This window comes from Mytilus edulis, chromosome 8 (genome assembly GCF_963676685.1).
Source record: "Mytilus edulis chromosome 8, xbMytEdul2.2, whole genome shotgun sequence".
Taxonomy (NCBI): domain Eukaryota; kingdom Metazoa; phylum Mollusca; class Bivalvia; order Mytilida; family Mytilidae; genus Mytilus; species Mytilus edulis.
Genome location: NC_092351.1, coordinates 23,314,134 through 23,329,598, shown reverse-complemented (window position 1 = coordinate 23,329,598; position 15,465 = coordinate 23,314,134). Strand labels below are relative to the sequence as shown.

The window sequence follows — 15,465 nt, the reverse complement described above, 5'->3', positions numbered from 1 at the left end:
TGAACTCAACGTTTACCATATCAAATAAATACATGCGAGATTATCGTAAAACAGAAAAACTAGATAGTAAATAATTTAAACTATTTCAAACTGGAACACAAAGATACCAGTCTGAGGGTTATATTTCTTTACGCCAGACGAGCGGTTTGTCTACATAAGACTCTTCAGTTGCGCTCAAATAAAAACAGTTGAGCCGTTGTGTTTTAAAACTTTAATTCGAAAGTAATCAACGTGTGACAGCGGTATTTTCCTCTTTGTTTTATTTCGTAACAATTCAAACTTTATCTAAAAGCAAGCGACTATTGGTCTCCAAATTGTTACGACGACAACCCCTGTTATAAACGCTTAAAACATCAGTTCATAGAGAAACGTATTCATGTACGTATACGGCATTTTCAATATTTCACCTGTACCAACCCGATTCACCACAGTGTCTTTACTATCATAAAAGAGGGAGTATCTTGGTTGGTGGTTGATACGATGTGTGAAAGATAAAAAGCGATAATTCATATAGTTATACTCTAATAAATCACACAAATAGATGTTGATTTTTACATAGGACATGACGTACTACAGTGTAAGGGTTTGATGGTAACCGATCATATTGTTGACGTACAGACTGTGGTTGTACAAATGTAAATGATATCGATATCAACACAGATGCAAATACCCTTAAATTTATATGTTTCTTATTTTAAAGTATATAATTAATTATAGTATTGTAGACAGTAGTAGTTTTAAGTTGTGTGAATATGCACTTCAAGTAAGGTGAAGATCGATGGAAATACACAAAGTTGGTCGTATTCAAAAGTGTGATACGGACGGACGGTCCAGTATTCTTTTTAATTTTTGAAAAAAAATATTAAAGCTTTTACACCAACAAATTAAATCGTTATTGGCATGCGGCAAATATTTGGCGGAAGACTCACATAATCACAAAAGTGAAGAGAAAACGGGTTAGGATTCTGAATGATTGGAATATTTGTTTACTCAATTTAACATGAAATGTCGTGCAAATACATACGAAATAAGAATATTGTAAGACAGAGACATATGTATGGTTGACGGATGCGGACGTTTCCCCTTTTCGTGTTTTCGGGGAAATCCAGAAAGCGAAATTGAGAAATAGGGAAATCGAGAAATCAAGAAATTGGGAAATCGAGAAATAGAGAAAGCAAAAACTTAAAATCGAGAATTCATTTCGCATTTTCGTGTTTTCTCTTGCGTGTTTTGGCGTTTTTGCTTTCTTGCTTTCTCGGTTTCTCGATTTCCCGATCTTATTTATTTCCTAATTTCTCGATTTCCCGATTTCTCAATTTCTCGATTTCTCGAATTCCCAATTTCGCGTTTGCAAAATGAAAGGATTAGTCACGAAAACGCGAAAAGCAAAATAAATGGCCGCATCCGTCCAACATGCATACATTTATTTATTTATTTGGTTGATATATATTCTTAAACTATATAGTCTAAACAATATAAAACCGCCAATCCAATATGTTACGTAATGATAATCATGATGGTTTTTGTCTTTGAGACGACCCATTCATTTTACCTGTAAACTGTAGGTGTCATTAGTCGGTGTCGAGAGATATTGAAAAGGTCTATAATTAGTGTATAAGTGAAAGCTGCAGTCTGCCTTCAGATGCGAGACTGTGTGGTCGGGTGGTTGTCTTCTTTGACACATTAATTTTATCAGCATTTTCATTAATATTGTAGTAAGAAGGAGGCCTATTTTTTATTCTTAGTCTGTAAGGGACGAAATCAAAAGATCAATGTAAGATAAAAAACTTAATTCAAATAGTTTTGGGGTGGGGGGGGGGGGGGGGGGGGGGAGGTGAACGGCTGCAAGATTTTGTTATCCGACATTGATTTTTACATATATCCATATGGGTCAATCATTTTTTCCCAAATTAAGTTAAGAGGGAGTTAAGAGGGGGGGGGGGGGGGGGGGGGGGGGGAGTGTCAGTGAAAAAACTATGTGAATTAAGTTTTTTATCCTTCATTGAACTTTTGATGTCATCCCTAAGTGTAATACTATGCATATTATTTTAATTTTAAGATTTTACTTCGTTTATATTCCCTTTTTCAGTCATCTCCGAAACTCCAGTGGCCTTTTCAGCATACATCAATCACTTTGTTAGCAACGTTGCCATTGGTGCAGTTATTCCTTTCGAGAAAGTCACCACAAACGAAGGAAATGCTTTTAACGGTGGTACAGGTATATTCACCTGTCCAAAATCTGGACTGTATTTATTCATGTGGAATATCATGGTAGACCACGGTTACAGCACACAAATAAATTTGATTGTTAATGGTGCAATCCGTCGGTGGTCACATGCTACTGCCATAAATTCTGGCTACACAAATGCAGCTAATCAAGACTTAGTTCGTCTGAACGAAGGGGATAAAGTTTGGATTGCCAACGAACGGACATCCGGTGAAATTCACCCCCATCATACTACTTTTTCAGGAGTTTTATTATCTTTATAAAAAAAAAAAATCATAATTGATTGTCGCTTTTTTTTTCAATCACGTATTTTGATATGGTTGCAATTTACCAAGAGTATTTCAAAATGTTTTCTATACTAGTATGTCAAACAGAAAAAAACCGTCTGATGTCAACTTTGCCGGAGGGAGTGATTACATTTATATATTTAGTTTTTCAATAATTTTTCAACTCTTCATCGAAATACTTTGAACACTCACTGAACTTTTAAGAAGTATCGCGAAAGGGTAAAATTGAAGATTATGACGAAAACAGAAACCTCTACACTTATATAGTATACGTGTGTTACTGTACTTCAATACTCTAAAATGTATAGATTGATGTATATATCTTATGGGTTGCCTCTAATCTAAATTATTTGTATCTATATACCGATTAGTATCTTTGTCTTACGAAAACTTTATTCATCTATTGATTTTGTTTTGATCTTCAGTAACTGTGGTGAAAAGAAAAATCGCAAAAAATACTGAACTCCGAGGAAAATTAAAAACGGAACGGCTCTAATCAAATAACAAATGTAAAAGCGCAAACACTTCAAACGAATGGATAACAACCGTCATATTCCTAACTTGGCACAGGCATTTTTCTTTGTAAAAAATGGTGGATTAAACCTGATCCGACACCTAGATAAATAAAACCTCTCACCCAGATGCCTGTCGAGTAAGTGCATTCAGATATGAACCCTGTGTCTTATGTCTTATTTTTTGCTACACTCCTATCTGATAAGTCAAACCCTTTGGACTGATTTTTGCAGTGTTCACTTACATTGTTGCATATGAACAGCAATGGATCGATCGCTCACATGCTATCATGTTTAACCAACCATCTTCTTTGTAAGCCATTAATTCAATTGTTCTGGTTGATTGCTGCCTGCAATATTTTATTGGTTTATTTTTTTAACATAAATCAGGTCGAAGTGTGTATCGCGTTTGAATCGTTTCCCCTTTCGAGGCATTTATGTCCTAATAGATTACTATAGCTTTATGAAATTTGCAATGCCTTATGGTTGATCACTCCCTTGTTCTAAAATAATATATGGCGAATAGCTGTAATTGAAAAGCAGTGGGCCTCGGTTGCCGAGCAGTCTTAATTTGGTGGATAGTTGTCTCATTGGCATTCATACCACATGTCCTTGTTTTAATCTAAGTAGTTCAACAACTATATAACTATTTTGTCAACACTGGTATTGTGAGTTCTATTCCCGCATGTGAAAGTTGTGATCTACTCAAATCATAATTGACGAGGATTGTCAGTTTTCCTGACGAACGTCGATGGTTGTCTCGTTGCATTCCTGCTTCCTCCACCAAAACAAACTGACCGTACTAAGAACTAGAGGCTCTAAAGAGCCTGTGTCGCTCACCTTGGTGGATTCATGACAAAATTGTGTTTTGGTCATAATCTTACTTTACTTAACATTCTTGCTGCTTACAATTATCTCTATCTATAATGAACTTGGCCCAGTAGTTTCAGTGGAAAATGTTGGTGAAAATCTACAAATTTTATGAATTTTTAAAAAAATTGACTATGAAGGGCAACAACTCCTTAGGGGGTCAATTGACCATTTTGGTCGTGTTGACTTATTTTTAGATCTTACTTTGCTGTACATTATTGCTGTTAACAGTTTATCTCTATCTATTATAGTATTCAAGGTAATAACCAAAAACAGCAAAATTTTCTTAAAATTACCAATTCAGGGGCAGCAACCTAACAATTGGTTATCCGATTCATCTGAAAATTCCAGGGCGTATAGATTTTTACCTGATAAACAATTTCACTTCCTGCCAGATTTGCTCTAAATGCTTTGGTTTTTGAGTTATAAGCCAAAAACTGCATTTTACCCCCGATGTTCTATTTTTAGCCATAGCGGCCATCTTGGTTGGTTGGCCGAGTTACCGGACACATTTTTCTAACTAGATACCCCAATGATGATTATGGCCAAGTTTGGTTAAATTCGGCCCAGTAGTTTTAGAGGAGATGATTTTTCTAAAAGATTACTAAGATTTAAGAAAAATGGTTAAAAATTGACTATAAAGGGCAATAACTCCTAAAGGGGTCAACTGACCATTTTGGTCATGTTGACTTATTTGTAAATCTTACTTTGCTGAACACTATTGCTGTTTACAGTTTATCTCTATCTATGATAATATTCAAGATAATAACCAAAAACGGCAAAATTTCCTTAAAAGTACCAATTCAGGGGCAGCAACCTAACAACGGGTTGTCGGATTCATCTGAAAATTTCAGGGCAGATAGATCTTGACCTGATAAATAATTTTACACCTTTCAGATTTGCTCTAAATGCATTGATTTTTGAGTTATAAGCCAAAAACTGCATTTTACCCCCGATGTTCTATTTTTAGCCATGGCGGCCATCTCGGTTGGTTGGCCGGTCACCGGACACATTTTTTTAACTAGATACCCCAATGATGATTGTGGCCAAGTTTGGTTAAATTTGGCCAAGTAGTTTTAGAGGAGAAGATTTTTGTAAAAGTTAACGACGACGGACGACAGACGACGACGACGGACGGCGACGGACAAAGGACGCCAAGTGATGAGAAAAGCTCACTTGGCTCTTCCGGCCAGGTGAGCTAAAAACGAAATAGAAATAATAGTACCGAAAGATATAGAAGTACTCGAAATAACAGCACAACAATGTTGAATCTGCACATTTGAGGAACCACTTTTTGTTCTTCCCTCAACGTGATTCAAACTCATGCTATTGTGATATTTATACAACACCAACTTAACTGTGTCCAGCGCTCTAGACCAGACGGTCACATAGCTTTATATAGACTGAACAAAATATTCAGCTTTCTGAGGCCTAGTGTTTCCTTTCCTCGTCAGTAGAATCTAAAGTTATAGCACAGTACATGATATGATAGGCGTGAAGATGGAATTGATTGCAGATCGGCTAACTATCTGTCGTATTGGATTGTAAGATGTAGTCACAGAAATATTTACGATCATTTAAGAAACTTACGATCCAGCGCCCTCAAAGGTACACCATGTTCTTGCTACCATGCATACTGTGTTACAACACTAGATGAAGGCGACGAGGAAAAGCATTACACCCAAAAATATCCTTTTAATTAGACGAGGTGGTCGATTGGTCTGTAGGGTGTTAGACACTATGAAAGTACGATGTCACAGAGGTCAGGGTTGAATCCTACAGAAAGATGAACAATAGATTGCTAACGCAAATTTGAAGATCTAATGTTGTTTGGCAAAATTTCAGACGAGTCATATATATATTATTTGGCATTATTTGGCACTCATTGGCATTCGACAATGGCAGTCAGTAGGGTCTAAGAACATCCGTTGTTCGACCTCTAAGTCAAATGCGTTTGTTGAAATATTTTTTTCACTTTCTTGGCCTTTTGGAATATGTTGCTTGTGCTGTTTTTAGACCCATTAACCAAGAAATGTTTTTGCATGCAAACGTATAAAATGTACTTTTTATCCAACGCAATCATTGATTGGAACGTTGTTTTCAATTTAGACTTGTTTATATTTTTTCGTTTGAGCTTGTATTATATTTTCCCTCAGGTTTATGTAACCCGTTCATCCTATTTCGACTTTTTAAAATTCAAGAGTCTATCCTAAACTGAAGTAAATTATATGGCTATCCAAATACCGTTTCGATAATTAATATCACTGAAGAGACATTAATTGTCGAAATCCGGATATGGTGTACAAATTTTTGCACCTCATGTTTGTGGTATAGCATCCTTGCCTCAAGTTTATTGTTTTCTGTCTGTTTTGGTATTCAATTAATATAAAGATCTATTTTGTTACATCCTGTGATCAATTTATTTTGCAATCGTCAATGCAGACATGGTCTAAGAACATCAGTTTTTTTACTTGTTAGTCAAATGCATTTTGTTAAAAGTATACTTTTTCCCTTTTTTGGTCTTTTTGAAAATGTTGTTTGTGTTGTATTTAGACCCCTCTACAACGAAATTTGTTTTACATGAACACGTATCATAATCAAAATTGCGGTTTTTATCCGTTGCAATCATTGGTTTGAACGTTGTTTTCAATTTAGACTTGTTTAGGGGTCATCCATAATTGTCAACCATTTTCCAAAGTGTACAAAACGTACACTTTTTCAGACCCCCCACCCTCCCTCAAAAAGTGTACATCAACCATTTTCAGATTTCAAGAGAGGAATCAATCATTCTTAATAAAAAGAAGATCCTGTTTATTATATTTTAGTTTAATATAGAAATTTGCATTGAAAATAAACTAAAACATATCTGACTGTTTTATTTGATGACATCTATCTGTGATGCTTGTGTTTTGTTAGAATAAAGAGTTCAAAGATTAGTGTTTCCCCTATCACACAGTGGGAACTCCAATGAAAAAGGGCACCTAGAGCATGCAAAAGATTAAAAAAGGGCACATAAACTATGCTAAGAATCAAAGAAAGGGAAATGCATGGTTATATTGCATTGGTTAAGTATGGACTGACAGTTGTTGATTGAATCAGAGGTCAAGACAGCAATCAATAAAAGTGTAATGTTTTAAATTTTTTTAAGTTTTTTAATTTCCTGCCTGTATTTCTATTTAAAAGGTCCCTGTAAATATGCCATTCATGGCACTATTATCGTTTATGTATATATAGTGTAATGTGTACATATATTGGATAATTTTTAAGGTTAAGGTTAAACTTCATATGGAAGTGCTCGTAATTAAAAGAGGCTTATACTAAGAAAAATAAGTTTACTTCCGTTTTATTGGTTTACTGTTTTGGAATACATTACAAGGAAATTAATCGAAGGACCAGTTTAAAATCTTTTCACAAAATGGTGTCTTGTCAAAATCAAAACATTCAAAGAATTTAGTGTTTCCATCAGTTTTGTTTATTAAACAGAGTGAAACGATAACGATTTATAATAAAGCAGGTGAAATTGACAATCGGGGGTACTGAGAAATGCTTGCAAACTTTTTGTTTAAAAATTTTTACAAGTTTACATTTTTGAAAGATTTAGTTTTCATATGATTTGATCTTTTAATCGTTCAATCCCGATTGAGGAGAATTATGATATCGAAATAAATACCATCAAGTGAAAATAATAAAGAAGAAATAAGAAGTGAAACACACCCAAGCCAATTCTCGATTTTATACATCGACCTTCCCTACGGAAACGAAATAAATTCTGGAAATAAAAAAAAAGCGTACGGTAAAAATGTAGATTTTTTAACCCCCTCCCCCCAAGTGTACGTTTTGTACACTTTGGAAAATGGTTGACAATTATGGATGACCCCTTATATTATATACAATTTATATATACAAGTCTATATCGAAAACAATGTTCAAACCTATGATTTCGTTAGATAAAAACCGCAAATTGATTGTATTTCTGAATGGATAATGACTTTGTACTCTACACAAAAAAATATACAAATAGATAATAAAGTCGTCATAAATGATTATGATATGTAATTATTAGTCTGTTAATGTTAAGAGAAACACTCTTATTAATATTGTTTATTATATCACGTGTATCTTGCTGCTCATTAATTGTTTTGAAAGAATCGTCGCATTTACAACAATTTTACAACACACGTAATAATAACAGAGGAGAGAGTCACAATAAGTGCAAATATATATTTTTGGTATGTCGTCGCTTTAGATGGGAATATTATAGTCAGCTTCTGTACGGGTTAACTGAGATTGTGGGTATAATTCAAAAGGACAGCGTTATCTGGTGGTCATTATACCTGACTATAATAAAGACCTTAACATAATTTACTGTTTGAAAAAGTATGAATAAATTATTATTCGAAATACTGAGGATTTTCTTATCCGAGGCATAGATTACCTTAGCCGTATTTGGCACAACTTTTTGGAATTTTGGGTCATCAATGCTTTCCAACTTTGTACTTGTTTTGTTTTCTTATTAATTTGAGCGTCACTGAAGAGTCTTATGCAGACGAAGCGTAACAATTTATAAGTCTGGTACCTATTTTTGTTCTGAGAGTAACATATTGATTAAATCATAGATTCCATAGGTTAAGACTTACAAACTTTTAATTCTCAATTAGCTTAATGTGGAATTTTATTATGAGATGATTTTGTAAATTTAATTTAACTCGTTACACTAAATATTTCATCTATAATTTGCTAAAGAATACAATGTACGTTGATTATTCTTAAAACGTTTCAATCCTATACTTTCGCTTGATTTCACTTTTCATCTGGCACTATAATAAAGTGTGACAAACTACTTTAAACGAATGATTAATTCCTTCGCCTGTAATTCATATACTTCACATACTCAGATCGTGGTCTCAATATTTTTTCCAGTATTTCAACCTAGACGAATTGCTTAAAGCGCGAGTCGGATAACAAACGTAAATTATTCAGTTATATTCGCACATATAAACTATTGCAAGAGTGTGTGATTGACATTTTAACATTTCAATATTTTATTTGTTTTTTAAGATGAGTACATTATATACCGTGTTGACCAGATAGACAATTTATATCAATGTTAAGTCAGTGTCCATTTTCAAGTTGGGGTTTAGGATTCGATGAAAAATATGTATACATACATTTTGTAACAATGATTGGTGTATAAAAATAACAAGGTGTTATAATGTATAAAAAAGGTATCACAGGTTTGTCAATAAAAGATAACCAATATCTAGCTCCCTTCACGAAGAACTGGTTCCCAAAATATATAAACAGTCCAATAAATAATGTTAAATGTGACAAAAACGAGAGGAAAAGCCACTCTGGAAACTTTATCAACGACTCTTGCTTTCTCTCGGTCTGTAACACTCTTGAGAAACAACCGATATCGAGGAGCCTTGTCCCATTCAACCTAGAATACAAAGTACATACAATGTAAAAGAAACTATCGTGATTGTCTAGACATCTACAAAGGATACAATAAATATAATGCACTTTTTATATTCGTTTTATGTGATATTTAAATCTGTATATCACTATACTCTTTTTAACAAATTCGTCTTGTTATACCAAATATATTCGACCGCCTCTATACTCTCATGGAAGCGTTTGCTCATATGGGACAAAAGGCTGCATTTCGAATTCGTGGACGGTAAATCAAATATATGAAAATAGGTAATAGATACTTCTCCACTTCTCACACCGAATTTTAACGTAAAAAACGACTGGTTGGCTCGGAGTCCAAATAATATGCTTAATGACGGTAACATGTCTTCCAGCTGACTTGTGAACTAGCACGTTCAAAATACGGCCCAGAGAGTCGGGTTTGAACAAATCAAGGTTTCAATGAAATTTTTTCGTCACGGATGTAATATTAGTCACTGGACCACAAAATTAACCTAACCCGCATCATCGTCGTCCATTTTCTTGAATTTTTTAGACAAAATAGTGGTTACAAAATGCAATGTAGGAGAAATCAATAATTATGCTTAGTTTAAAGTTGAAAAATTAAATATAAATATAAACCATTGCTTACAAAACTTTGACGTTTACATGTATAATAAATAATTCACATTTTGTCTGAACACAACCATGAATGGCATGAAACATTTATCAGTCTAATGGGAGTTTCATGCAGTCGATTTTTGGACAAAGACAAAAAACGAAAATGTCTTTTTTTTGTTTGATTTGATTTTGGTTTTCTATGTACATAAATTGCGTGTGTGTGTAATTTTAAAATTTGTTGCTCTAAACTGACATCAACTTATAGTAGGGTGACTCTTCTTGAACATTTTGCCTCAAGTTTAGCATTTTTTTAGACACCTGAGTAATCATACACAGTCACTATAATTTAGTACTACATTCAGCGTACATGTAATATAATAAAACACCCATCAAGGATTTATGTTTCGATCTTACCGGTTCGCCATTTGCATCGGGATCTGTATGAACTTTTCGTCTTTCCGATATCGTTGCTTGTCTTCTCCTTTCAACTCTGGCAAGAACATTCACATACGCAAATTCTACTAGAGCTCCAAACACAAACAGTAAACACATCGCCATCCAAACGTCTATAGCTTTTACGTACGACACTTTAGGTAATGACGCACGTGCACCCGAGCTTTGAGTTGTCATTGTCAATACTGTCAGGAGTCCTAACGATATGCGCGCCGGTATGGCGTCAATATTCAACCAAAAGGAAACCCAAGAGAGAAATACTATAAGGAAACTTGGAACATAAATCTGGATAATATGGTAACCATAGTTCCTGGAAAGAGTTATGTCCACTTTTAGACACGTGTAACTTACTAAAATAAACAAAGAATAAAAATATAAACATCATGATTATATTGAAGACGGTTTTATTTTTATACTATTTCCATATTAACATTAAGCCATAATTTCAAAATTTCAAAATCAGAATGAATAAATCCAGAGCAGAAATACTGTCACAACAAATTACTTTTTTTCGTATGGAAACATTATTATTACAAACATACATTTTGTTAAAACACCTTGGTATAAAAAAATGTACGTAATACGAGTTAAACAGCAAAATAAATTTGGGGCAACTAATATCATCCGGATTTATATGGTTATCCATTTTAAGTACTTTAGTTTCAATGTTTTATACATGTTTTCGTGATCTTGTTTTTTTATTTTGTCAATTTTAAAGTTCTTTTTTTATATACCATCATCAATTTTTACAGTCCGCGTTTTAGCCATGTAGGTTTCTATAAAAAAAATTGCCAACACTTCCTGTTCGGGGGAAAAACTAACTGTAAGTGTAAACTTAAAGTACCAAATATAACTGTTACAATACTTGCTAAGATCGGAAATTGTATTGATGATGATGTACATGTTCCTCAAATAAATTTTCCTGTACAATATTGCAAGAAATCTCTCAAGCTTTTAAATAAATTAAAATACTTCTTTACAAAATCTGGATATTTTGGTTATATGAGAGGTTCGGATTACCAGCTAAAGCTGAGAGGACAACCTTAGAAAATATTTCTGCTAACTCATTTCAGAGTAGTATATTACCCGTGTATTTATAAATCAAAAACATGTTTTTAAAATGAAGTACAATGTATAACACTAAAAATATAGTACTTACTGCCAACATAATTTTTGTCACAATTATAAGTTGTTATTCCATCTAATTCAAATTGAGGTAAAGACATGTTAGGAGGGTACGATATAGGATTTTCGTTCCACTCAAATACTAAATTTTCTGTGCTGTATCCATCTAAAATATTTTAATACATCACCTTTAATGTTTATGACTTACTTTGCAATAACATATATAGATTATATACTCATTTCAATATCAAATGAACCACAAAAAGAATCAAATTAAGCTAGGGTAAAGAAATTGAGGTACCGAAATATAAAAATAAATTTATATGAGTGGGTATATTCTATACATTTGCCACATATGGAGTTGGATGTTTTGGAGGGGTTCATGTATCTCAGTCCTAAGTTTTCATGTAACGTGTTGTGTTTTGTGAAATGTAATTGTTTGTCTGTTTGGCGTCGTCAGTTAGTTTTCGACTTATGAGTTTGAATGTCACTCCGGTATCTTCGCCTCTCTTGTAATCGGTTTATTTTGTTCCTCTATTATATATCTATCAAGCATTCCATAAAAAAACCCAAATATAGGTTTGTTTGTACGCCTTTGCCCTATGAAGAGTTTTGGTTTTCCTTTCTGAGTTTTGTTTGGGCATTCGAGAAATTTTGGTGACACTAGATGGTCGTAGATAGAAGTACGTATACACTACTTATAACCCCTATCCGCTATATTTCTGTCATGGATACATGTACTTGTGTCTCGAGAAGGAAGTTATATCTCGACTTATAATTAACCTCATCGGTATATTTGTACTTACAACTTTCCATTCCCATTGAGCATATCTGTGTATCCAATGGATATTTCAGCAGATTCATTTCACAGGTAAATGTTCCTGTCACTCTGTGTAGAAAAGAAGACATTAATTGAAATGCATTTGTCTCGAAAGGCTAAACAATCACGTCCCCAGGGTATCGCCGATTAACCTTTATTATCTAACACTGGGTTCATTTCAGAAAACTTTGGAATTATGATACATGTTCCAGGGCGGCTTATATCATATAAATAACTGCATTTTTAAAAGAATGTTGTAGATAATGTGCATATATCTAAATTCCCAATAAGAAAATTGACAGTTACTTTATCGAAACAAGAGATCAATTTGTTATTCAGATTTAAAATAGTTATTATGATTACTGGTGTATGGAAGCATCTAATACATGTTGGTGTCATTTGATCAGAAAGTTAACGAAAAGAAATAAAAAGAAACGTTTTTTTCAAAAACACTGAGTGTCTAGGAATTAATAATAGTTTACTGCATTGTAAAAAAAAAAGGTTGCAGGTTCTTTTACAAATATTAATTTGACTAAATTTGACCGTTTGTATCGATTCCTAATGTATATGAGTAACACATATGCATGACACTACAGTCAGTCCTTTTTATAAAAACATATTAACCACAGAATGATTATTAATACTCATCTGTATGCAGGATATTTATTTGTGGGTTAACTTGAAGGTTACGGGTCATATTATATCACGTTTAAGTTGGTGAAGTTTTTTGTGTCGTGTTTTGTGGACTGTTGTTTGTCGAATCATATTTTTAACCTTAAACGTGGTGTTGTTTGAATTTTATCGACTTGAATGTTTGTTTTAATGCAATAGTTTTAATATACTAGTTTGGCTCTTTGGTAAAACATGTATTTGAAAGGGTTCAACTAGTTTGGCTATAAGAGGTTTCATGAAGACGACTTAACGGTTGATTTATCTGATTATATATTTTTTATACAATGTAGGTGGTGAAAATTTATTTGGTACATTCGAATTTAATTTTTTAAATATATAGCTATAAGTGTACGTGTGCACGTGGTACAATGTATCTACATTACAAGGCCAGTTGAAAACCTTCTTATATTAATACAATGAATAAATTTAAACAATGAGTTTTTTTCTGCACTTTTGCGTATTACACAAAACATATGCATATCATACCTCATACTATAAACTACCTTTCCATCGGGATATATATGCATCAACATATTAGGTACAGTCACGTGGTGGATATTCGCTTTTTTTTCGTTGTTGATGAATAAATCTGGTACCCATACGTTTTTCATTACTTTGGTATCCAGTTCCAAATGGGTTATTCCAAGACTCTCATTATACATCAAACGACTGTCGTTCCATTGTTGTCGTATAAACATACTCATAGAGTAATCCTGCAAAATAAAGCATAAATACAAAAGTTGAACAACCACCTGAAGGTAATGGCTTACTAATACATATATTATCAATGGGAACTAAAGCATATCTCATTTTTGGGGCCCTTTATTGCCTGCTGTTCGGTGTGAGCCAAGGCTCCGTGTTGGAGACCGTACTTTGACCTATAATGATTTACTTTTATCAAGTGTGACTTGGATGGGAAGTTTAGTGCGGTGACTGAAGGCCGATTTTTTTTTAATTGAATCTCCCCACCGAACACACACCTATATAATATATCATTGGAAAGAGGAAATCGTGTACTATAATAATATGCCTGTCGTCAAGACTTGATATGGTCACATTTTTTTAAAATTGAGGTCAAAGGTCATATGTAAAAATTTGTGAAAATTTGAGAGGGTTTCAATTTTGACATTTTTTTATATTTCTAAACTCTACCTGAATACAAATGATACTGTTTTGGCTTTAGTAATGTTTGTTATTATACATAAACCTTAATCATTGAGATTGTTTATCAAAAAAATTCATAAAACGACGTTTTATAAACAAAATTTCAAAAATCAAGTTTTCAACCTATAAATTGTTTAGAGCACCTTAACCTTTTGACAAATTTTAATTTCAGGTAAACATCAAGTGTCATGCAGGACAAAACTTTAAAATTATTTTTTAAACTAACATACTGGGTGAGGTATCAAATCAAAGCAATAGAACACTACAGTCAAATATGACCTAAAATTGAATTTGCGGATCTTTCAGGTTTTTTTATAGACTACTCGTTGCTTTTGGGTTTTTCACAATTATTATTGCTTCCATAGTATTATCTGTTGTTGTGTATTTTACTCTGGTTAAAATCTATTACATTATAGGGTTTGTACCTATATCCCCCCTTTTTTCCTTGCAACGTACCACAAACTTCAAAAGTATTCCATATAAAAAAAAGATGTGATATGATTGCAAATGAGACATACATTAACTTACAGATATAGGTTCCGTACGGGCTTCAACAATGAGTAAAATTCATACTGCATAGTCTTCAATTCCCGAAATAAATAATGTAAAACAAACGAAAAATCTAACGGCCTGATTAATGTACAAAATAAATAAGAAACAAACAAATATAGTATATAGAAACAAACGACAAACACTGCATTACCGTCTCGTGACTTGAAACTGACACATACAGAATGTGGCGTGGTTTAACATTTTCTAAGGGTGCGCCAACACTCCCCTAACCTGGGTGTACCAGTGCAACAAGCTTTATACCAAATCAACCATTATCTTCATCATCTTCATTTTCATCAACCGTCACAAGACATAACAAGACACACGAAAGGTTCTGCTCAAAGCAAACACGTTATTTTGAGTTTTTTTTACAAGTATAGACAAGGTATTGTAGGAAAGATGCTGAGGAAACAAATATACGAGATGTACACACTATCTTGAATTCGCTCATTTTCATGGTTGGCAACACATTAGATAGCGTCGCACTTTACTTTAAGAAGCATAAAATCCATTGGCATTCAATGTTTCAACAAGGTGTTTTGAACCAAACTCATGGTACATTTGTAAAACCAATCATAAATGAAAAAGAGTAAAACAAAATTGGCCACACAAACGATTGACTTAACAATTGCTTAGCATTTACGCAATTTCTCTGGTGCTATTTCCTGAGAATAGTCTTGGCTATATGCAGTTTCGTCAAGTAACTATGAAATGAATTGTAATAAATACGAAGGCATTGACTGAATTGAA

General features: G+C 33.4%; 1 protein-coding gene across 6 annotated transcripts in view; it reads right to left on the bottom strand.

Moving 5' to 3' along the window:
* Positions 1 to 8,920: 8,920 nt before the first annotated feature.
* LOC139485110 (glycine receptor subunit alpha-2-like) overlaps positions 8,921 to 15,465 on the bottom strand; it is a 49,694-nt gene continuing 43,149 nt past the window's right edge. For all 6 annotated transcript variants that reach the window (XM_071269239.1, XM_071269242.1, XM_071269240.1 and 3 more), the window contains exons 5-9: positions 13,486 to 13,712; positions 12,314 to 12,396; positions 11,542 to 11,673; positions 10,344 to 10,732; positions 8,921 to 9,336 (exon numbers count right to left, since the gene is read on the bottom strand). In XM_071269239.1, the coding sequence (XP_071125340.1) occupies positions 9,157 to 9,336; positions 10,344 to 10,732; positions 11,542 to 11,673; positions 12,314 to 12,396; positions 13,486 to 13,712 (1,011 nt within the window). In that variant the 3' untranslated portion in view covers positions 8,921 to 9,156. The remainder of the gene's footprint in view (positions 9,337 to 10,343; positions 10,733 to 11,541; positions 11,674 to 12,313; positions 12,397 to 13,485; positions 13,713 to 15,465) is intronic.